This window comes from Hemiscyllium ocellatum, chromosome 6, assembly GCF_020745735.1.
Source record: "Hemiscyllium ocellatum isolate sHemOce1 chromosome 6, sHemOce1.pat.X.cur, whole genome shotgun sequence".
NCBI classification, from domain to species: Eukaryota; Metazoa; Chordata; class Chondrichthyes; order Orectolobiformes; family Hemiscylliidae; genus Hemiscyllium; species Hemiscyllium ocellatum.
The window spans coordinates 109,488,835-109,514,393 of record NC_083406.1 but is presented as its reverse complement, the minus strand read 5'-3'; the positions used below and the strand labels follow the sequence as shown (position 1 = coordinate 109,514,393).

At 39.6% G+C, this 25,559-nt stretch overlaps 1 protein-coding gene and 1 pseudogene across 3 annotated transcripts in view; one reads left to right on the top strand and one right to left on the bottom strand.

Annotated features, from left to right (window-relative positions):
• ppp2r3b (protein phosphatase 2, regulatory subunit B'', beta) overlaps positions 1–25,559 on the top strand; it is a 139,548-nt gene that overhangs the window by 49,300 nt on the left and 64,689 nt on the right. For all 3 annotated transcript variants that reach the window (XM_060826849.1, XM_060826851.1, XM_060826850.1), the window contains 3 exons: positions 12,385–12,570; positions 17,696–17,799; positions 22,370–22,472. In XM_060826849.1, coding sequence (XP_060682832.1) covers positions 12,385–12,570; positions 17,696–17,799; positions 22,370–22,472 — 393 coding nt within the window. The remainder of the gene's footprint in view (positions 1–12,384; positions 12,571–17,695; positions 17,800–22,369; positions 22,473–25,559) is intronic.
• On the bottom strand, positions 15,021–15,139 carry LOC132817003 (5S ribosomal RNA; annotated as a pseudogene).

The following is a 25,559-nucleotide window of genomic DNA, read 5'->3' as shown; positions in this document are numbered from 1 at the left end:
ATTTATTATAATAATAAGAAAAGGAAAGTGAGTTGCACCAAAGTCTGACTTTTAAACTAAAAATGAGAGCTGAATTGAAGAATCACGGTTGAAGTTGTCAATGTAAGCACTAGGATTTTGGCCTAATCTCTTGTTAAATATAAGCACCTGTTTCATGTTTGTTGATCTTAGGTTTGCTTAATATTCGACAAATTCAAAGGTATCCATCTAAAAATAAACCACCTGGTTGGAGGTGGCATATGACCATGGATAGGGAATTGGCTGATGAGCAGAAAATGGTGCATGAGGCTAAAGGATTATTTCCTTAGCATGTTTTGAGAAGATTTGTAGCTCAGGTTGAGGTTCTGGATGTAGGTTTGCTCACTGAGCTGGAGGTTATTTCCAGACGTTTCGTCACTTTACTAGGTAACATCTTCAGTGGGCCTCCAGGCGAAGCACTGTTCATGATTTCTGCTTACGATTTGTGTTTGGATTTCTTTGGGTTGGTGACGTCATTTCCAGTGGTGATGTCCGTTCCTGTTCTTTTTCTCAGAGTGGTAGATGGTGTCTAACTCTTTGTTGATAGAGTTCTGGTTGGAATGCCATGCTTCTGGGAATTCTCGTGCATGTTTCTCTGTTTGGCTCGTCCGAGGGTGGATGTGTTGTCCCAGTCGAAGTGGTGTCCTTGCTTATCTGTATGTAGGGATACTAGTGAGAGAGGGTCATGTTGTTTTGTGGCTAGTTGATGTTCATGTATCCTGTGCAGAAATGAAGCTGCGTCAGAACATTATTTCAACAAGCCAACACACACTGCAGCACAGAGGAACTACGTAGAGAAGAGGAAAATCACCTATACTGTGCATTCAAAACGACCTAATGAACACAGTCCACCGATTTTTCTCAGCAACAAACCCAAACAAGCAGACAATACACATCCAGAAACCCTAGCCGCTCTCCCCTATATTAAAGACATCTCAGAAATGACTGCCAGACTACCGAGAACCCTTGGCATCATGGTGGCCCACAAACCCAACATATTAAAACAGCTGCTAATGAACTTGAAAGACCCTATCCAGACAAGAAGCAAAACTAACATCATTTACAAAATATCATGCAAGAATTGTACCAAACACTACACTAGACAAACTGGCAAAAGACTAGCCACCAGAATAAATGAACACCAAGTAGCCATAAAATAATATGATCCTTATCGTATGTAGTATCCTTACATAAGATAAGGAAGGACATCACTTCTACTGGACCAACGCATCCATCCTAGGACAGGCCAAACAGACACTTATGAAAATTCCTAGAAGCATGGCATTCCAACCAGAACACTCTCTCGACAAAGAGTTAGACCTCATCTACCACCCCCTGAGGAAAAGGACAGGAAATAACATCACCACAGGAAATGGCATCACCAACCCAAAGAAATCCAAACATAAAATAGAAAGCAGGAATCATGAACAGTGCTTCGCCTGGAGGCCTACTGAAGATTTTACTTAGCAGGGTGATGAAACATCTAGAAATTAACCTTCCAGCTCAGCGAGCAAATCTACATCTGGATTTTTTCCTACATTTGTCAATCTGTAACCGTTGGGGTTCCATGGGGATCACTGCTTTGCAATATATATTAGTGACTTGAAGGAATGAAGCGAATGTACTCTAGTCAAACTTGCACACAAAACGTGGTGGAAATGCAAGTTGCGAAGGGAATACAAACTGATTACAGAGATATTGATAGGTTAAGTAAGTGAGCAAAAAGTTGACAAATGGAGTGTAATGCGGGGAAATTTTTTTTCATAAAAGAACAGTAATTTAGAGAAAATCTATAGAAAAGTGCAATACAAAGAAACTTGGGAGCATTTTTGAACAAAACACAGTTAGCATGCAGTTGCAGCAGATTATCAGGAAGGAGAGTGGAATATTGACCTTTTTTATTTCAAAGGATTTAGAGTATATAAGAGTAACAAAATCTTCGAATTTACAAGGTGCTGGTGAGGCCTCATCTGGAGTACTGTGAACAGTTTTGTTCCCCTCGTTTGAGGAATGATCTCACTTTGTGGGAGACAGTACAGAGAATATTCCCTAGAATAATTGTCTTATGAGCAAAGTCTATAGAGTTTGGGACTCTACTGGAGTTTAGAAGAAAGTGATCACATTTGAAATCTACAGAATTTTTAAGGGTTTGACAGGGTAAATTCTGAATGTTTCTCTCATGGAAGTTCTAGGGCCAGAGGGTATAGCCTCAGAATAAAGGGGCACAATTTAAGGCTGCAATGAGGTATTTCTTATGAGGCTTGAGTCTTTGGCATTCCTTGCCACAGAAAGCTGTGGGGGTACAGTCCTTGTGTAAATTTAAAGCTGAGATAGATGTACAGATGCATGCACACACCTGATCAGTAGGGAAATCGAGGGTTATGGATGAAAAGCAGGAAAGTGGATGTGAGGAATTATGGGTGAGCCATAATCTTTAATAAGTGGCGGAACAGGCTTGAGTGGCCAAATGATCTATTCCTGTTCATTTTTATTATGGCTTTCATTTGAATGAATGTGGGATTGTGTATTTGAAAGCTGTATTTGTATTTGTTATGTTCTTAAGATGTTAGTGATTCTTTGATATAGCAGAAAATTAGAAAGTGTGGAAACAAAGCTAGAGTTTCTCTTTTTAATAGAATATTCATCCAGGTATAAGATTTGTCATAAACAGAATGCATTTTTGTTGGATAAAATGTTTTAATTGTCAACCTGGTTGACTTTTCTGTGACTGACTAATTTAAACACATATAATACAAGAAAGACAATCTTGCCTCTTTCCTTCTCTGGCTTTTTCCTTCCATCTCAAACTTACCATGTTATTTAATAACCATGATGCCTCTGTTTTGAAATAGCTCACTTACCCTGTAAACTTACAACGAATATTATCTACTATAGCCACTATGCACCAGCAGTCATATATCAGGTTCTTTGACAGTACCTCCAGTATCAAGGAATGTCTTAATTTCGCTCTTGGTTTGATGTGTTCAGAAATGACCGGTAAGCCTGTATGATCTACAGATTCTGTAACTTAAGAGAAAGGTCTTGGAAGGCTTGCTTTAAAGTTGGTGTACTCCCACCAATGCTTTGAATTAACATCTGCACATTCCCAACGAAGTGTTGGAGAAAACTCTTTTGGAAAACTGCCATCTTGGTGAATCAAAAGGCAGGGTCTCCATGAGCTTGCAGATGTTTGACCTTTTTCAGTAATGCTTTGAGGACATCTCTAGACCATTACTGCTTTTATCTCCTGCCACAGCTAAGTTCTAAATAGAGAAGTTTATTTGAGGCTATAGTGTCACTTATAGAAATGGTATATCCTGCCCAGCAGTGCTTATTTTTGAGCGATTAGCACCTCCACGTTGGACAAGCTGGCTTGAGAAACAACACTTCTGTAGGGCCATCTTTCTTATGATCCGTTTTGCAGGATTTTGTGAATATACTACTTGTACCTCTCTAGTGTTTTTAAAGTTCCAGAAACACACAGGAGTGCAGTGTTCGCAAATGGCTGGTATCCCTCAATTACTGTTTTTCATAATCTGCCTAAGGCTGAACCAGCACATCCAAGGCAAGGATAAATTTGACCGTCCATATCTGCCTTTGTCAAAAGGAGGCTCCCAAAATACATTGTCAACTCCCTATCTGAAGTACATGAGAAAATGACCTGGAACTCTGCTTAATAAGCCAGCAGTACTTGAGGCTGATGGAATCAAAGGATATGGGGTGAAAGCAGAAACAAGCTATTAAAATTGGATAAACAGCCACAATTATATGGAATCGTTTGATGGGCTGAACAGCCTACTTATGCTCATTTTCTATTTGTTGTTTTTGCCCAGCCCTAATTGCTGAGGTTCCAAGGAAGAGTCACTTGACTCAAAACATTAAGTGTGCTCCTCTCTGCACAATGTGAAGGTGCCGGTATTTGACTGCATTGGGCAAAGTTAAAAATCAAACAACACCAGGTTTATAGTCAAACAGGTTTATTTGGAAGTGCTAGCTTTCAGAGCACTGCTCCTTCTTCAGTTAACTAGTGGGGCAGGATCATAAGAGACAGAATTTGTATCAAAAGATCATAATGTCATGCCGTTAAAACAATATATTGAGCAAAGCTAGATTGCTGTGAAGCCTTTTCTTTTAGAATGGGTTGCAGATTTCTGTTCAATTAATGTATAAATCCCAGAACTACTTTTAAGTCACCATTCTCGAGATAACTTAAAGTTTTATAAAAATAAAGTCATTTCTGACAATGTATTCCCAGTCTGGGAACACCTTCAGTGGTCAGGGACATTCGTCCTTGGGTCTTTGGATGACCATCCTCTAAGGCAGACGTCAGGATATACAACAACAGCGCGCAGAGGCTAATAGCCAAGTTTGGTACCCATGAGGATGGCCTCAACCAGGATCTTGTCACCTGTAGAATGACATGAGCCCACCACTGCACTATACACTTGCTCTCACATGTGCATATGCACTCATGCAGATTCTCTCTCATACATACACTTCCTGTGAGACACATACCCTTGCACACTCACCAACTCACGCATATTCTCAAGGCTTATCCTCTGCCACACTCGTGCACATACTCTACCAAGCATGTGTGCACATATGCAAACACACTCTCTTGTGCACTCACATGCTTTCCCCCTGATATGTGTGCGTGTGCACACATGCATATGGGGTAAATTTCCATTTGCAGAATTGTATTTGCACATGCTATTTTTGCTGAAAAAGCGCACAACCTGCAGGCAGTCAATTCATATAGCATTTCATAAATTTTAAGATTTGTCACCCAGGTTGAGGTTCTGGATGTACATTTGCTCGCTGAGCTGGAAGGTTTGTTTTCAAATGTTTTGTCACCATACTAGATAACATCAGTGAACCTCCAGTGAAGCACTGGTGTTATGACTTGCTGTCTATTTGTTTAGCTTTCTTTGTTTTGGTGATGACATCACCACAGGGCGTGACATTTCCTGTTTTTCTCAGAAGGTGGTAAACGAAGCTCCAAGTTGACGTACTTTGTTGAGAGAGTTCCAGTTGGAATGGCGGGCTTCTAGGAATTCTCGTGCATGTCTCTGTTTGGCTTGTCCTAGGATGGATGTCTTAGTCGATGTAGCATCTTTCCTCATCTGTATGTAAGGGTATTAGTGATAGTGGGTCATGTCTTTTTTGTGGCTACTTGATGTTCATGTAGCCGAGTAGCTAATTTTCTGCCTGTTTGTCCAATGTAGTGTTTGTTACGGTTCTTACAGGTACTACCTAAATGTCTTCAATACAAACTTCCCCTTAACACCCACAAGCCAAAAGAATAGCAGAGCAAAATGGCCATAGAATGCTAAGAGAAATGATTAACGATGCCCACAACAGACTCCGTAAATTCAACTGGGAAATTCTGTGCAAAAATCTTTACTCACTAGAGTGACAGACCATGAATGGACAGACACAGTAGAACAGGCCATAGACATTAGACAGCAACAAACACTGAATGAAAAAAACCAGATCTGCAGAAAAAAACTCTACGAACTCTCAAAATAATAAACCGTCAACAAGCATGGATGGAAAACTTATCTGACCAACCCTTAACAGACAGTGAAAAAGCAGTCTTAGTAAGAGGATTAAATTACAACTTTCAGGATGCGGACAAAGGTTTCTTAGCAGCGTTAGAAACAGCACTGAAAGACAACTAACTCTCAGAAGAAACCCAGCAAACAATCAGACAGTCACACCAACATTAAGCAGCAAAAAAGAAGGAAACATACTCCTACCCAAGAAAGGAAAGCATGACAAGATCGCCAAGATACAAGCATTGTTATCCTACTTCCAGACAAAGGATGCTGGACAGTCATTTTAAACCGAACAGACGACATTGAGAAAGTGAATGCACTGCTTGCAGATACACTTACACTTACCAACAGGTGTCGATAGGTCCAATCCCATAACTAGAGAACCAAATCGCAGTCCTACTCAGAAAAACTTCAGAAATCTGGAGAATTATGCAAGACAGACATCCAAAAAATGAAAACCAGATGGATCCAATGCACCCTGCTTCTACGGTTTATAACGCCAGTGCTTCATTGGACGCTCACTGATGTTACCTAGTATGGTGCCGAAACATCTGAAAATGAACCTTTCTGCTCAGCAAGCAAACTTCCACGTTTATAAATTCCTACTTTGGAAATAGAACCAGTCTGACTCAAGATTGGGATACAGGTAGTCTCTAACCTTGCACCTATTTTAATATATTGTCTGAGCTGAGATGTCACTTTTTTTAGAAAACCTTCAGTTATCTCTAATGTGACTTAAAAGAAGTGCTGGGATTTACATAAACTGAAACCTACAACCCATTCTAAAAGATAAAAGCCTTAACAGCAATTTAGGTTTGTTCAATAGATTGTTTTAATTGCATGACACTGATCTTTTGCTATAAATTCTGTGTCTTATAATCCTGCCCCACTAGTTACTTATTGAAGGAGCAGCGCTCCAACAGCTGGTACTTCCAAATAAACCTGTTGGACTATAGCCTGGTGTTGTGATTTTTAACTTACTCCACAAACATTGTCAAACTAGCTGAGTTTCTCCAGCACCTTGTTTTTATTCCCCATAATATTAGCCTGGAGTTCTGGATTATTAGTCCACTGACATTACCATTGTACAAACCCCACCCCTCTGTAGACCAATGTGGAGTACTGGAGTTAATGAGTATGCACAAAAGCACATCTGAAGCTCTGTCAGAGGTTGGAAGTTCTCTTGGCTTTGAATTGAAGGAATATATCTTAAACAGTCAGTGTAGATGTCTCTACGTGCCTGTGATTAACTTGGGAAAGGTGAAGTGCAGTATTTGCATTGGTACAGTCGTCTTTGACTCCAGTTTTTACTGAATGGGTTTGTGGTGCTCTGTTGATGAGGATCATATTATCCAGAATCACTGAGAGAATGGTGACAAATTTCTAAGAGCAGTCAAACTTGAGGGTTATTCCAAACCCTCTGGACTTTTGTGAGGTCAAGAAAGGCCACGTACAGTGGCTGATGCTGTTCCTTGCATCTAAAAGCAATAAAAATGAGCAAAACATTGATCAGATGTTACTGCTTTTGCTGTGGGAGGAATGGAGGCTAGATTTCGAAATAACTGCTTCTCCTCCAAGTTCCAGGGAAACATGTTTTCTTTCCATCCATAAACATCCTGGGAAATAATCTCACTAAACGTTTTATCTGGCTTTTCAATGGGAAAAAGAAAAACCCTTTTGATGTGCACATGCAGTGTAAATAGAAAACTGGATGTTTGCCATTGCAGACAGCTGTTCTGTAATTACCTGATATAGAATCTGGTTACAGAATGCATTGTCCATCCATGGATTCCTCCAGCAGCTGAAGAATTCTTTGGACGTTTGTAGTGTGTTATACTTGTTCTGTTGACACATAAGAATTTTTTTTTTTGCATACTGGGCTGTCTCTGAATTGCAGATCTATCTATATAAATAGATGTCTTCTCTTCTGCCCCACCTACTCCTTTGTGAAGTATCCATACATCATTATCCTTAACCTTTCCCTGCTTGACAGTCCATTCATTTTTATTTTTCCCTTTTTATGCTTTGAAGTGTAAGATTTCTCTAACCATTTTTCTACGCTAAAGATGACAGAAATCCAAGTCCCGTTTTAACTTTGCTGATTTGTTTTTATCAGGCAATTCTAAGATTTTGTTGGTTTGACTGTGCTCTATCCATGCCTGTATGAATTGAGCAGGTATTTTACATCAGTCTTCACTATAGTGGAAACCAGTTCCATTCCAGCAATAGCTGGAAATCGGGAAATGGAAGGGATGGAGGTACTCCAGAAAATAAGAATTACTAAACAATTTTTGGAGCTCTGGGCAGACAATTCCCAGGGTTCCGATTAACTTCATCGTAGGAAATTAAAAGAAGTTGTTGGTGAAATAGTTAAATGTTAGTTTTAATTATACAGAAACTAGATCACAAGGACAATGTTTGAAGCAATTGAAGACATTATAGCAGGGCCCTTTAGAAAAGTTCAAGGTATTTGGACAGAGTCAGCATGGTTTTGTGAAAGGAAAATTTATGTTTAACCAGTTTTAGACATCTTTTGAGAAAATAATATGCTGTGGGTGTAATGTATTTGAAATTCCAGAAGGCCTTTTAATAAGATGTTACATCAAAGATAATTGCAGAAAATGAAATCCACAGTGTGGAGGATAATGTGTTGACTTGGATAGAAGACTGGTTAGCTAAAATGAAACATGGCTTGCAGTGTCATTTCTTGTTTGCAAGGTGGGATGTTTGATACATGGTGTGCCACAAGGATCAGTGCTGGGAGGTTAACACTTTACAATTGTATGTAAATAGGTATGGAAGACAGTTAATAGACAATAGGTGCAGGAGTAGGCCATTCAGCCCTTCGAGCCTGCACCACCATTCAATATGATCTTGGCTGATCATTCCTAATTAGTATCCTCTTCCTGCCTTATCTCCATAACCCTTGATTCCACTATCTTTGAGAGCTCTATCCAACTCTTTCTTAAATGAATCCGGAATTGGGCCTCCACTGCCCTCTGGGGCAGAGCATTCCACACAGCCACCACTTTCTGGGTGAAGAAGTTTCTCCTCATCTCTCTCCTAAATAGTCTACCCCGTATTTTTAAGCTGTGTCCTCTGGTTCGGCACTCACCCATCAGCGGAAACATGTTTTCTGCTGCCAGAGTGTCCAATCCTTTCATAATCTTATACGTCTCAATCAGATCCCCACTGTCTTCTAAACTCAAGGGTATACAAGCCCAGTCGTTTCAGTCTTTCAGTGTAAGGTAATCCTGCCATTCCAGGAATTGACCTTGTGAACCTACGCTGCACTCCCTCAATAGCCAGAATGTCTTTCCTCAAATTTGGAGACCAGAACTGCACACAGTACTCCAGGTGTGGTCTCACCAGGGCCCTGTACAACTGCAGAAGCACCTCTTTGCTTCTATATTCAATTCCTCTTGTTATGAAGGCCAGCATGCTATTAGCTGCCTTCACTACCTGCTGTACCTGCATGCTTACCTTCATTGACTGGTGTACAAGAACACCCAGATCTCTCTGTACTGCCCCTTTACCTAAATTGATTCCATTGAGGTAGTAATCTGCCTTCCTGTTATTGCCACCAAAGTGGATAACCATACATTTATCCACATTAAACTGCCTCTGCCATGCATCTGCCCACTCGCCTAACTTGTCCAGGTCACCCTGTAATCTCCTAAAATCCTCATCACATTTCACCCTGCCACCCAGCTTTGTATCATCAGTAAATTTGCTAATGTTATTGCTGATACCATCTTCTATATCATTAACATATATTATAAAAAGCTGCGGTCCCAGCACAGATCCCTGCAGTACCCCACTGGTCACTGCCTGCCATTCTGAAATGGAGCCGTTTATCACTACCCTCTGTTTCCTATCAGCCAACCAATTTTCAATCCAATCTAGTATTTTGCCCCCATACCATGCGCCCTAATTTTACTCACTAACCTCCTGTGTGGGACTTTATCAAAAGCTTTCTGAAAAGTCCAGGTACACTACATCTACTGGATCTCCCTCGTCCATCTTCAGAGTTACATCCTCAAAAAATTCAAGAAGATTAGTCCAGCATGATTTCCCCTTCATAAATCCATGCTGACTCTGTCCTATCCTGTTACTACTATCTGGATGTGCCGTAATTTCATCCTTTTATAATAGACTCCAGCATCTTACCCACCACTGAGGTCAGACTAACTGGTCTATAATTTCCTGCTTTCTCTCTCCCACCTTTCTTTAAAAAGTGGTATAACATTAGCCACCCTCCAATCCTCAGGAACCGACCCCAAATCTATCGAACTCTGGAAAATAATCACCAACGCATCCACGATTTCCTGAGCCACCTCCTTCAGTACCCTGGGATGTAGACCATCAGGCCCCGGAGACTTATATACCTTCAGACCTAACAGTCTCTCCAACACCAAATCCTAGTAAATATAGATTCCCTTAAGTTCAGGTCCTTCAGCCACTGTTACCTCAAGGAGATTGCTTGTGTCTTCCCCAGTGAACACAGATCTGAAGTACCAATTCAATTCTTCTGCCATTTCTTTGTTCCCCATACTATATTCCCCTGTTTCTGTCTTCAAGGGCCCAATTTTAGTCCTAACCATTTTTCTGCCTTGCACATACTTAAAAAAGCTTTTACTATCCTCCTGCCAAAATTTATGGCTCCTAAATTTGTTAATGACCCAAACTTAAGTGAGTTGTGAAAGAAAATAGTGCTAGGAAGGATGGTGTTCAAATGTGATGTTATGTGAGTAGGCAAAGATTTAACAAATGGACTGTAATGTAGGAAAATGCGAAATACTTAGAAAACAATGTTATTTAAATTATGGAAGATTGCAGAGCCCTGAGAAGCAGAAGGATCTAGGTGTTCCTGTGCATGAAACATGAAAGATTATTACACATGTAGAGCTATTAATAAGGAAAGCTAGTGGAATAGTCTAGTTTAATGCATTGGGACTTGAATACAAAAGTGAGACATTATGCTTCAGTTGTACAGGACATTAATGAGACCACATCTGGAGTATTGGGCACAATGCTAGCCTCCTTTTACTTTTAAGGAAGGATGTAACAGCAATGGAAGCAATTCTGAAAATACTTGTTTCGGCTGGTTATCTTCAGAGTAAAAGTTGGACAAGCCGTGCCTGCACCCACAAAGTTTAGAAGAGCAAGAAATGGCTTGATTGACATGCAAGATCTACACAGTTTCGGTTGGGTAGCTGTGGAAAGGGTGTTCCCTTCTGTATGAGAATCCAGAACTAAGGGGTCACTCATTTTAAGATGAAGTAAAGGGAAATTTATTTCTGAATGCCATGAGTTGCCTTCAAAAGGTCGTGGAAATAGATAACTTTTTTTTAACCCCTTTCAATAACCAGAATAGACTGGAATGTGGAGTAATTAGTTCAATTATAATCTTTATTGGCTGTGCTGCTCTGCTGCTGTGTTCCTATTTAGATCTTGAAATTCTTTCTTCCACTTCCAGTTTCAGGACAATAATTTGTATTTGAAGGAGAGAATATTACTTTCTACGCACTTTGAACATTTTCCAGTATGATCCTTCTCTTTATTTGAAAATAGTTAGCATTTCTACATGATCCTTTTGTGCTCTTCCTATCAAGTTGCGTTTAAAAATGTTTTGTTACATTTTCCATTCTAGTTACAGTGCTGCAGTTGTGGTTCACATCCAAGTCTGGTATATAATAGAGATTGTAAATATCTTGCATTTTTCTTTCTCTCTCTCTCTCTCTCTCTCTCTCTCTCTCTCTCTCTCTCTCTCTCTCTCTCTCTCTCTCTCTCAAGTCTTATATTGGAAATATATTATTTCCAATAATTACAGTTGATGCTTAAGTATATAACTTCCACATGTTATGTTAAAATATGAAAAAAATGCACAGCTGTGAAATGTGTTTTTTAAACATTACATTTTTTGCGGGCTTCAATTTGGATGCTAAATGTTCCAAGAAATATTGTCAATTTGTCAAATGTAAGTGAAGGGGTCAATCATTAACTCAGTCTTCAAGATGCTGTCAGCAGGGAGTAATGGGTACCACTTACCTTAAAGGATAAGTCATAAAATAATAGTGGAGAAGAGGCTATAGAGGATTGGAGGACTTCACCATTCAATTAGTGGTCCAAAGTTTGTACTGTTTCTGAATATTTTGTGTTTTTAAAAATATTTTTGTCACACTTCAAGGGATAGCTATCCTTAAGTAGTTCGACCTGACCATAAAGGATGTATTTTCATTTATATAATGCCTTTTTATGGCATTTAAATTTTCCAAACCCCTTTGCAATGAAGTAAGAGTGTACTTTTGAACTGTAGTGTAAAAAAATGCTACAGCTAACTTGGACAGGACCCTATACATCACAATGTCCACAAATCTCATTACATCGAATGAGAAATATATATTGGCCCGGCTATCAGTTAGAACATGCCTTATTTGAATCATGAAAAAGTATCGTTTACATCTTTTACTCAAAATACCAGATCAAACCATAATTAAACATCTCATCTGAAATTTGGCAGACATTCTGGATCCCTCTATTGCACTGGCATCTCAGCTAGTTTTGCTGCTGCAGATTCTGGGATGGGATTTGAGCCAAGTGTCATGCTGTGAAAAATAAAGTAATTGCACTGAGTTACTGAACTAGGGAGAACTGGCATATTTTATACAGAAGCTTTCCTCAGACGTTTAAATTTTGGGGTAGAAACCGTTATAGGTTAAGGTTGTTGGTCTGTGAAAACAACAAATTTGATGGCTGAATTTGACTTGATTGCATACATTTTTAAGCTAATTTGTTTTTCTTACAGGTTCAAGCAAAGAAAGAGAACCCGTTGCCTCCAGCTCTGAGTGAGTGCATTCCAAAGTTTTATTTCCCTCACGGTTGTCCAAAAAGAAACCTTGACGTAGATGCACTCATCGCCAGGATAGAAAATGCCTATACACAATTTGAAAATGAAAGAGCAACTCTGGAAGACATGGCAAAAATTGCAAAAGTAAGTTCTTTAACTCTGCTTTTTTACAAGATTTGTAATATTCATTTGATACAAGGAAAATTACAGTATTTTTAAAGGTGGTTATTCCCAAACAAATACAACCAGTAATTATTATAATTGTATTATGGAAAATTTTTATATGGGGATCTTTTAAGATTCTGCAGATGGTGGTCATGCAGAGTAATTCCACAGCCCATTCAAAGTCCTTGGGATTTGGGCAGTGTTATATTGAGGGCCAATCTCTGTTTGTTTCAATACTAACTTATGCAGGAATGTCCCACTATTCTACATGCAAGAGGGTTAGTTTATTGTGACTTTTAATGGTGTCACCCTTTTCATAGTTCTCATAAGAGTTCCTCCAATCATCCTTCCGACGGACTTGAGAGGCTACTTCTGTTTCTAGGTCATATAGTCTTTAAATAGACAGACTGATTCATTTACTGATTACAAATCGAAGGTTATGGGGGGGGAAAGACAGGAATGTGGAGTTCAGGTTTTTAGGTTCAGCCATGATTTCATTGGTGAAGCAGACTTGATGGACTGAATGGCCTACTACTTCCTTTTGGTTTTGAGAATCCGATCTGCCCACTGGAGCAACCTTAATCATTAATCTGGTTTGTTTGATTTACCTTGTGGATTTCATTAGCTCTTGGATCTAGATATCCAGCTTATGTCTGGATGATTCCTAACCGCTGTCTAAGCCCCTCATTTTATGCACTTCAATTAAATACCCTTTATCTTACTCGTTTTCCAATTGTTCCATATAACCGACTTTTCCAGGTCTGACGACATCCTGCTAAATCTCTTAAACCTTTTCAGTGTAATGACTCCTTCTTCCAATAATTTGGCCATAAGTTTTTGGCTTCATGTCAGTAGACATCTTGCTCTAGTTTAGTAATTAATTTGTTAAATAAATATTGTCTGATGTTTGCAGAAAGCCAGAGGGCCAGGACTGAGGGAGGATCAAGCTTTAAGTGATTATACATCTCTGAAGAAATGTAAAAGAGCAACTTGCATTTTAAGACAGAGTTTTTTTCCTAATCTAACTTTACTTGTACAATTGGAGAAAAAAATTGTTTTCAGAAATCCCCCTTTGCATAACTTGAATTTGCATCAAGCTCAGTGCCTATACCGATTTCTGGGTATTCTCATTTGTGGAATGCATCCTGCTTAAACTTTTCTATGCTGTGCTTCTGGTTCAGTCCAAGCATAGCCCTCATATATCTGCTATATCTGTTGGATAAGCTTGTGTTTTTTTTGTAGGGGTTGTGTCGGCTTTGAATTCTTGTTGATGTAGACCTTCTCTTACTTCACATTTCTTGTGTGGGCGGCATCTTGTTAAGAGTGGGTGAAGGCAAGAAATTTGGGACAATACAGCAAATGAAAAAGTTAAAATTTTCAAGCCGAGGTGACAATGTCCAACTTTTCCTTTTTAAAGTTTTAAGGCATCAGAAAAACACCAGTCTCACCACATCATGGCTAATTGTGAACTAATTCGGAGAACGCTGCAGCACTTAACTACTGCACTTTGGAGCTCACTGATATCTCACCATATGTTGCAGTACACCTGCCAAAATGTTCTGTGCATAGGAATGCACCTATCTCGTTGGTCTGCGCAGGAAAGAACTCCTAGCTCTTAGCTTTTTTTCTTAATGCTCGCATTCTTTGCACTTGATGTTTGCAGTGTTTCTGCTTTTCTTTGCCTCTTTGTACTTTGCCATTTCATTCAGCCCCTGCAGGCTCTCACCATGTCTGGCTTACCTTTCTTCTAAGAGCAAATAGAAGGATGACAGCTTGTCATAGATGCCAGCACAAAACAGTCGAGCAGATATGTTGTGCCTACAGCATATGGCAGCTACTTAAATGAAAAAAAATGCTGCCTTTGCTTCAAATAAATGGCTATATCTGAAAATCTAAGTGAAGTAGTCTTAATCAGGTGCAGGAGGACTACTGTCACTAAGGGGGAGCCATCACATTTCATCAAAATGAGCCAATAGATGTGAAGCTGGAAGAGCACAGTAGGTCAGACAGCATCCAAGGAGCAGGAAAGTCAATGTTTTGGACTGAAACCCTTTGCCAAATTGTTGGAAAACCTATCTGGTTCACTCCGGTCCTTTTTTTTAGATTAGATTAGGTTAGATTCCCTATAGTGTGGAAACACTCCCTTCGGCCCAACAAGTCCAAACCCATCCTCCAAAGAGTGACCCACCCAGACCCATTCCCCACATTTACTCCTGAGTAATGCACCTCACACTATGGGCAATTTAGCATGGCCAGTTCACCTAACGTACACGTTTTTGGATTGTGGGAGGAAACCCATGCAGACACCAGGAGAATGTGAATACCACACAGATGGTTGCCCAAAGCTGGAATCGAACTCTGGTCCCTGGTGCTGTGAGGCAGCAGTGCTAACCACTGAGCCACCATGCCGCCACTTTTTTTTTTAATTTCGTCTACTGCACCTGGTATTCCCAGGCAGTCTCCCATTCACTCACTAACCAGGCCTGAGTCTGCTTAGCTTCCGAGATCAGACGAGATGGAGTGTTTTCAGACTAGTTTGGCTATAGGCTTAGGAAAGAAAACTGCCATCCTTGCCTGGTCTAATCTACCTGTGACTCCAGACTTACAGCAGTGTGTTTTCCTCTTAATTGTCATTTGGGTAATTAGGAATGGGCAAAAAATTACTGGTCTAGCCAGTGATACCTCTCCTAGAAATAATTTTATTTCTGAAAAATCATCCTGTTGTGAATTATGGTGGACAGTTAAACAGCCTCATTGGAGGAGGAGGATCCACAAATATCCCCATCAGGGAGATGTCCAGTAATAGCATCAGCTGGGATCATAACTCCAGTGCCTACAGTGACAGAGGTTGGAGCTGTTTTGGATGTAATAGGGATAGAAGCTTTCGCATATTAAGAATATGTCCACCATGGTAATATGGTGGAGCAGCACAACACAATGAAGAGCTTACTCAGTTGCCTCATCATGAAGGTTTTGGTATTCCCATGTAAAAGATCTTGAGCAGACCTGGCCCCAAGTAACAACTCATTTCTTTGTTATCCCCAGAAATTTAAATGCATTCATCCCACCCTACTAGAGAAAATTGGATTTGAAGGATCTAAAATTGTTAAAGTCAATCTGAAGGGTTGAGGGCTGCAAAGTGCCAAAAAGAAAACTGAGAAATTGTTCCTCAACCTTCTATTGCGCTTTAATGGAATAATGTAGAAGCCAAAGACAGAGGTCAGAGAGAGAATAAAACAAAATTGAAATGGCAAGCAACAAGGAGCAAAAATATTGGGCCTGCAGTTACATTTCTTAAATGAAGCAGCAGAAGTTGTGAAACACTTCAAAGAATGCAAGCTAAGTACTGAAAGTGTTTCTCAAGGGAATAAAGAGAAGTAATGTTCAATTTATATTGAACCAAGATTAGACAGCTTTTGGAATAATGTAGACTGTTCTGATCTCTCTACTACAAGTAGAATACTGTAACACTAGAGGAAGAGTGAAATAAGATTGAAGGATCTAATTAGATTGACTAAATGTATCTAACATCAGGCTGACTTGTGAGCCTGTCAGCAGCAAATGTGGGAGCGTATCACTCTAATTGGAAGAGCAGCAACATGTTAGGAAATTTAGGTGGTGGCAATGAGGGAGTTGATGAGCGAGCCAGTGCTGCCATCTTTTAAATGCATTCACTTGATGTGGTTCACTGCTTGACCAGCATTTGTTGACCATATGTAATTGCCCTTTAGAAAATGGTAGTAAACTGATGCCTTGAATCCCTGCAGTTTATTCGGTGTAGGTATACCCACAATGCTGTCAGGAAGGGAGTTCAAAATGCTTGTTTGTTTGCTGTCTTTGAGTCGGTAGATGTGGGGGATTTGTTTGTGCCCTGCCTGATACAGGATCTTTACAATTATGGAAGGGTTTGGTAGAGTAGATTTGGAGAAACCTTTTCTACCCTAGCATAAAATTACAAGAAGGCCAGTACACAGATCAAATAGAGTTTAGAAGGAATGGAGCCTGGAGTGTTTGAAATAAATAGCATTAATACAGCGAAGGGGAAGGTTGATGCAGTGACAGAAGGTTTGTGTTGAATAAAGGTGCTGGCATATGACTAATGGCCTGTTTTGGACAGTACATTTCCACCTTCCCCACCATCTCTCTTCCCTCCCCCCCCCCCCCCCCCCCCCCCCCCCCCCCCCCCCCCAAGTTCATTTGCGGGTGTCTGCACCAATTGCAAAGCCAACATTTATTGCCCATTTCTAATCGTTCCTAAGAAGGAGGTGGCTGACTGCCGCCATGAAAAAATCTGAAAAATTTGCTAGACCTATCAGAGGGCACCTAAGAGCCAACTACATTTACTGTGGAGAAAGCGAGGGCTGTAGATGCTGGAGATCAGAGTTGTGTGGTGCTGGAAAAGCACAGCAGGTCAGGCAGCATCCGAGGAGCAGGAGAAACGATGTTTCAGACCTACATTTACTGTAGGGCTGGACTGATGTAGACCATTCCAGGCAAGGACACAAATTTCCTTTTGAACCAGATAAGTTTTTAATAACATTCCAATAGTTTAATGGTCAGCATTGTAATGGTCAGCTTTGTATTGCAGAACTTATTTATTTAATTGTATGTGAGCAATCAGCTGTTGTGATGGGAGCTTAATTCATGTCTTCAATATCTGCTGCTATTGATGCTGGAGCATAAACATCTCATAAACATCAGGAATCTGATAAAGGGCTTATGCCCGAAACATCGAATTTCCTGTTCCTTGGATGCTACCTGACCTGCGCTTTTCCAGCAACACATTTTCAGCTCTCCTATTCTCCACCCAAGCACTTCATAGGTTTGTTTCTTTTAGATTTATTCCCCCCATTCCATGTTCTGCCCTGATTTGAAACCTCATCAGATATTTTTCCATTTGTTAGGAATTGTTCAAGATCTAAACTGCCGAATTTTGTTGTTTTTTTTTACGGGTGCTGCCTATCCTGCTGAACACAGTTTTTTTTATTTTATCCCTACTGCATTGCTATTTGTTTTGCTTATAATTAACTTTTCAAGAGCAAAATATTTGTTCTATAAATTTAAAGTTCTTGCTTCAATGAGTGCTTTATTACTTGTTTGAAAGGTGTGTGATTGCCCACTGTATTGGAAAGCACCATTGTTTGGTGCAGCTGGTGGAGAAAGGACAGGATACGTCTCTGTTCACAAGTTCATCGCAATGTGGAGAAAGTAAGCATTTTGTTCTTTTATGTGTTACTTCATTCTAAGTCACACCTTTTTAGTATAAGATTTGTTATTTTGTTTTATTGAGGAAACTTGTGTTCAGGTTTGAATATATTTGGTGGTGGTGGAGGGGTGTGGGATGAGGTTTATTGGAGAGATTACACAAGATGCCATCATATTTGTGCTGTACATTTGTTTAAATTAGTAATTAATTGATACAAGGGACTTCAGAGCAAACAAAACTGCTTTTATAAATTAGTTTTCAGTTTGTTTTTTCATGCAACAGCAGATATAAGCATGGAGCCCCCCTTGTGAAACACAGGCACTGAACTAGCAATCTTTTAGATTAAATTAGATTCCCTACAGTGTGGAAACCGGCCCTTCGGCCCAACAAGTCCACACCGACCCTCCAAAGAGTAACCCAACCCCCTCTGACTAATGCACCTAACAGCAATGGACAGTTTAGCATTGCCAATTCACCTGATCTGCACATCTTTGGAAAATGTGGGAGGAAATCTGAGTACTCTGAGGAAACGCACGCAGACACAGGGAGAATGTGCCAACTCCACACAGACAGTCACTCAAGGCTGGAATCGAACCTGGGACCCTGGCGTTGAGGCCACTGTGCCGCCCCAATTTTTTTAACATTCCCTACAGTATGGAAATAGGCCCTTTGGCCCAACAAGTCCACACCGACCCTGTGAAGAGTAACCCACCCAGACCCATTTCCCTCTGAACACTGTGGGCAATTTGGCTTTGCCAATCTACCTGACCTGCACATCTTTGGACTGTGGGAGGAAACCGGAGCACTCTGAGGAAACCCACGCAGACAGTGGGAGAATGTGCAAACTCCACGCAGTCGTCCGAGACCTGTTGAAACTTAAAATTTCAAAAGTGAAATCAAATGAGAATTTTTAAAGGGTAATTTTGTCTTAAACTCTGGAAGTTTGGATATTTGAAATTACACCACAAAGTTTTGAAAAGGCTTTTTTTAAAAAAAAACCTTTTAGGCAAGTGGTCTCTTTGAATTGAATCCCAAGTCCTACTATTACAGTCTTGCTAGAGATAATAACAATTAATGGAAATAATTTGCTAGCAAGATCTTGTGTTTTAAGACTTTTTATAAGAGCAAACCAACTAAAATCAATAGATTAAGCATTAGTGAATTTGTTGCTTAGTAAGTATAGAAAAGATACTAAAGATGCATTAACTCATTAACACAACAGAATCTCCATACCTTGTATGTTACACCACAGACAGCAGATTTGTAGCTTCATAAACAAAGCCCCAAAGCCCTGCTGCTTTCCAACAGAATCCCACCCTCTGTTCCACCAGAAGTGTCTTCTGCTATCTCTTTGAAAACCCTTTCAGTGAATCTACTAAGTAGCACTGACTAAACTTAAAGTAGCAAGGTACCCTCTGGACACTTGGAAGCTTTTTAGGTGAAAGCTGCAAAGGCTTTCTGTTGGTGTAGAGACTGGCAGTTTTTTAAAAAAACACTTATTGGGGTGCTTTAAACCTGGATTAAAAATTAATTATAAAATAACGAACTTTTGAGGGTGAAGCCTTTTAATAAGGGAGTGATCATTCAAGACTGCATAAGGAAAATTTTTTTTTCGCAACAAGAATTGTCAAGTTTTAGAATTTTCCAACTCTCGGAGCTGCAGCTGCTTCACTTATGGACTATATTTAAGGCTGAGATATGCAGATATTTGGGCCCAGGGACTTGGAGTATGGAGAGCATGCAGTAAAGTAGATTTGAAGCCTAACAATCAGCCATGAATGTAGATAGCACGTAGACTTGACAGGTCATCTGGTCAACTCCAACAACCGTCTCTTGTATGTTATCCAAAAGCTTGATATGTTAATATATGAAAGACTTTCTCCCCTTTTAAAAGTTTTCGTGCAGAAAGTTTTCCAAGTATCAAATTGGATTTAATATTGCTTGTTTTTTTTTTGCTTACTCGAATTATTTCTCATAAACCATTTCAGATTATATAAATGGATCTTTTACTGCCACAGATTAAGATGTAATATTTGGGTTGCTTAATTAAAAAACAACCATTCACTTTCCTTGTGTGGTGGACTAAGATACTTCTGCTTTCTTGGAGTTCCTTTAACATTCAGTTTTTCATTATCTTTTAGCAGGATCCATTCCTGTGTCCCTCCTCCATTTAGCAAGTGTCTTTGGTCTATTCAACCAATTTGATTTGCATCCTAGCTAAACCTTATGCACTCGTACAATTTTTTCATCTGTGTTCTTTAAATGTAATCGCCGTATATACTCGAGTAAAAGTCAATCTCCTGTGAAGTTGAGCCCCTATTTTTGCCAAAAATTCTGGAATTTTCAATTTTTCTCACGAAAGTTGACCCTAGTTCTTCGCACATGATAGATTAGCTTTTGTCAGTCAAGATATTATCCTGTTCATAAATGTTATGTTGAGAAAATGAATTTTTTTAGTATTGCTGTGCTTTGAAGTACAACTCACGCCAATGTTAAGCTACGGATTTCTTAAGTTCATTATCGAACGAGCACTGCAATTAGCATAATTAGTGTGATACAAAGTTTATCACACCACTATTTCCTATGTAAGATAGGCCTACACGCATTTACTTCACTATAATTACTGTACAGCTGTTGAAGATTTTTCATGACCACAATGATCGGTGAAACTGAGACCATACCACAACCCAAAGGACTAGCCACATTACCATACATCAAGAACATTTCTGAACTGACAGCCAGACTATGACCACTAGGACTCATAACAGCGCACAAACCAACAGCCACTCTCAGACAACAACTCACCAGGACAAAGGACCCGATACCCAGCATGAGCAAAACCAACGTAGTATACAAAATCGCTTGCAAGGACTGCAAAAACACTACATAGGACAAACAGGAAGACCGCTAAGGATCCGTATCCATGAACACCAACTGGCCACGAAACGACGCGACCAGCTATCCTTAGTAGCCACACACGCGGATGACGAGCAACATGAGTGCGACTGGGACAACACCACTATTATAGGACAAGCCAAACAGAACTGCCAGGAAATTCCTAGAGGCGTGGCACTCATCCACAGATTTGATCAACAAACACATTGACCTGGACCCAATATACCGGCCACTGCAGCGGACAACTGGAAGCGGCAGAGACAAACCACTATAAATGCCAGAGGAAACATCACAGAAGCGCTTCACAGGAGGTTCCCAGGCACTGAGGATGTCACCTAGACAGGGGACGAAACATCTGCAACACAAATTCCCAGCTCAGCGAACAGAACCACAACAATGAGCACCCGAGCTACAAATTTTCTCAGACTTTGAACTATGAGAGTCAAATGCCTGATAACTTTTTTTTAAAATCAAAAATAAGGCCTTAAAATTTTAGTTTGAAAAGCTAAAACAACAGTAGATGAGAGAAAACTGAGGAAAATGGGAAGAATTTGGCACAAATGTTTAAGATGCATCAAGTTAGAGTCAGGTGACAACCTTCCTTTGTGTTTAGCTCAGCTGAGCTCAGTTATATTGTAGCACATGTGGAATTACCATAATTTTGTTTTTTCCCTTTATTCATTTAGAAATCAATTGGGCTTCTGCTGATGTGTTTTGGACTATAAGTATGTATTTCAGCCTCAAAAGTTGACCCCATAAATTTAACCTTTGTCTTAAAAAATGTGATTTTTTTTTACATGAATGTAAACAGTATGACACATGAATTTTTTGTTATTTGACTCCTTAAACAGAACATTTTATTGACTTCGTTTTTAAGTTCTGGGGGAACTGAATAGGTCTGGCAGTGACTGGAGAAAGAAAATTTGTTTCCCACAATCCAAAATGACCCTCCTTTAAATTTAATCAAATTGGATTCAAAACATTTTAACTCTGTTTCTCTCTCCACAGATGCTGGGAAAGTCAGCAAGTTTAGCAGCACTTTGTTTTTGGACTTTCAGCGTCTGCAGTATTTTGCTTTTATTTGAGCGTTTTATTGAGTAGCCCTTTTGCTTCAGCTGAAAGTGAATATGCTAAAAGTTCACAACCATTTTAGCTTTTCAATCTTGGCCCTAATCTAATAAACTAAGGCAATAACAACAGGTTGAAAGATACATAATTAGATATTGTATGCTCATGTGTAGTCTGGAACGCAACTAAGTCTCAATAATTCTGGTTGTAATCGTAGGCTGGTACATAAAGCATTTTTAAAATTGATTATCATCAGTAAGGGTGAAAGATTTTGAGTTCTAGGTATTTTCTAATCAACCTATTACAAAGATATTATTACACATCTCTGAAACAGGTAGGACTTGAATGTAGGGCCATTAGTCCAGTGACAGAGACACTACCACTGCTCCACTAGAGTCCCTGTTTTTGTTTTTATTTTTAATAAACTATAGCAGGGGAAACTCACTGGTCTAATTGATCTTTCTTTTACACACACACTCTTGCTTAAACGATTTCCAGATCTGTAGTTGGGAAGTCAACTGATTTGCTTCATTAGACTGTGTGATGTGAAATGTAATTTAGAAAACTCCCACAGATTGGAAATAAATGTGTGTCTTTTATAAATTATAGGATCTTGCAAAACTGCCATGATGATGCATCTAAATTCCTATATCTTCTGGCAAAGCCTGGATGTAGTTACTTAGAGCAAGAGGACTTCATACCATTGATACAGGTGCTGCATTTTATTTAAAACTTTTTTGTTTTCTCTCTCGAGCACTTTTTTAGGACTGTTACCAATGCTCATTTACATAATACAGAAACTGTGAGGCTTAATTAGAGACTGTCAAGTCCATCCTTTGGAATGGTAACTAGAATATTGTGGAACACAGGTGTTGTTTTGGAATTTTGTAGGAAACAATGTATTAATCTTTTTTTAAAGCATGTCTTTTAAAATAAAAATTGAAATGCATTTATTTTAAGTTAACTAAGAATGATCAGAAGGTGAAGACCAATAGGAAGGGAGCATTAACTAGAAGGTTCTGCCAACTATTAATAGTTTACAATTCCCATATTTTAAAGCAGAATAAATTGTCATTTGCTGGTCATACCAAACTTGTTAATATAGCAAAAATAGCATTCCAAGAGACTAGCAAATAAACTCCAAATGTCAGATTTTAAGACTGATGTATATTTAAATAGAAACACAGAAATGTTTTCAATAAATGTGAAAAGGAATTAGGTTGTTCTTTGGTTGAGGAACAGGTAGTACTGGCAGCTCAATCTTCTGGATTTTACATACCATAGGAAGAATAGAAAGGGAAGCTAGACAGGAGAGGGAATGGCCTTTTTGATTAAGAAAAGCATTACTATTGTAATTTAGAGAGGATATATCTGAGCGATTGTCCGGTGAAAATATTATGGGTTGAAATAAGAAGGATGATCACCTTGATGGGGTTGTACTATAAATCCACCAATAGTCAGATGGAAATTGAGGAAAAAATATGTAAAGCAATCACACCTATTTAAGAATAATAAGGCTGTAATAATAGGGTATTTTAATTTTCCAGACATTGACTGGTGGTAAGGATTTGGATGATGAGGAATTTGTATTCAAGAAAATTTTCTTGATGAATATGTACATTTTCCTACAAGAGAAGGAGCAAAACTTGATCATCTCAGAAGTAAGGCAGGGAATGTGACTGAAATGTTAATAAGGGAACACTTTGGGGTTAATAATTCTAATAGTTTTTAAAATAGTTATGGAAGCCTTCCATAAAAGTTCAAGTTCTTAATCGGAGTAAGGCAAATGTTTTCATGGTAAAAGAGAGACACTTTCAAAAGTTGATTGAGGTAGATTGTTCAACGGTGAAGGGATAACTGACAAGTAGGAGGCTTTCAAAGCTGAGATAACTAGCTCAGAGGCATTATGTTCCTTTTTAGATAAGGCTGGTAAGAATAGGAAACAATGGATGAATAAAGATGTTGAGGTTCTAATCAAGAATAAAAAAAATCCTGTGTAGACAACTGGAATATAATGAATCTCTTGTGTAAAGCATGTAGGGGCGTTCTTAAGAAGGAAATCAAGAAGGCAAAGAGGGGATATGAGACAGCCTTGGCAGGTAACGTTAAAGGTAATCCAAAGTGATTCTGTAAATACATTTAGAGCAAAAGAGCAACTAGAGAGTGAATAGGGGCCCTTGAAGATCAACAAGGTTGGCTTTTTAGAATCCTAAAAACCCTACAGTATGGAAACAGGCCATTTGGCCCAACATGTCCACACCGACCCTCAGAGTATCCCACCCAAACCCATTCCACTAGCTTACACATTCCTGAACACAATGGGCAATTTAGCATGACCAATTCACCTAATGTGGACATCTTTGGACAGTGGGAGGAAACTGGAGCATCCAGAGGAAACCCATGCAGATGTGGGGAGAATGTACAAACACCACACAAACAATCGCCCCAGACTGGAATCTAACCCGGGTCCCTGGCTCTGTGAGGCAGCAGTGCTAACCACTGAGCCACCATGCCATCTGAATTGAACCCCAAGAGATGGGAGAGGTATTAAATTAATATTACATCAGAGTTTACTGTTGAGAAAGAAAAGAAGGCTAGAGAACTTGGTGGGGAAATAAATATTGATGTTGTGAAAACATTTCACATTATAGAAGAGGAAGTGCTGGAGGCCTTATGAAACAAAGGTGGATAAATCTACAGGACCTGATCAAGTGGATCCCAGATCATTGTGGGATGTTAGAGAGGAAAATGTGGAGCCCCTTGTAAAAATACTGATTACTGTCTATAACCTAAAGTGAGGTACTGGAGGGCAAGTCACTTCTATAAACGATTTGGATGTGAACATAGGAGGTATAGTTAATAAGTTTGCAGATGACACCAAAGTTGTTTGTGTAGTGGACAGTGAAGAAGGTTACCTCATAGTACAACAGGATCTTAATCAGATGGGTCAATGGGTTGAGGAGTGGCAGGTGGTGTTTAATTTAGATAAATGCAAGGCATTGTATTTTGAGAAAGCAAATCAGAGCAGGACTTAGACACTTAATAGTCCAGACCCTAGGTAGTGTTGCTGAACAGAGAGACCTTGGAGTGCAGGTTCATAGTTCCTTGAAAGTAGAGCCTCAGGCAGATAGGATAGTGAAGAAGTTTTTGATATGGTTTCCTTTATTGGTCAGAGTATTGATTATAGGAGTTGGGAAGTCATGTTGCGGCTGTACATGACATTGACATTGTTTCGGCCACATTTGGAATATTGCGTACAGTTCTGGTCTCCTTCCTATTGGAAAGATGTTGTGAAACTTGAAAGGGTTCAGGAAAGACTTACAAGGATGTTACCAGGGTTGGAAGATTTGTGCTATAGGCAGAGGCTAACTCAACTGAGGCTGTTTTTCCTGGAGTGTTAGAGGCTGAAGGGTGACCTTTATAGAGGTTTATAAAATCATGAGGGGCATGGATAGGATAAATTTTCCCTGGGGTGGGGGAGTCCAGAACTAGAGGGCTTAGATTTAGGGTGAGAGGAGAAAGATATAAAAGGGACCCAAGGGGCAACATTTTTTACGCAGAGGGTGGTGTGTGTATGGAATGAGCTGCCAGAGGAAGTGGAGGAGGCTGGTACAATTGCAACATTTAAAAGGCATTTGGATGGGTATATGAATAGGAAGGGTTTGGAGGGATATGGGCTGGGTGCTGGCAGGTGGGACTAGATTGGGTTTGGCTATCTGGTTGGCATGGACAAGTTGGACCAAAGGGTCTGTTTCTATGCTGTACATCTCGGACTCTAAATAGCCTGGAAACTATAGAT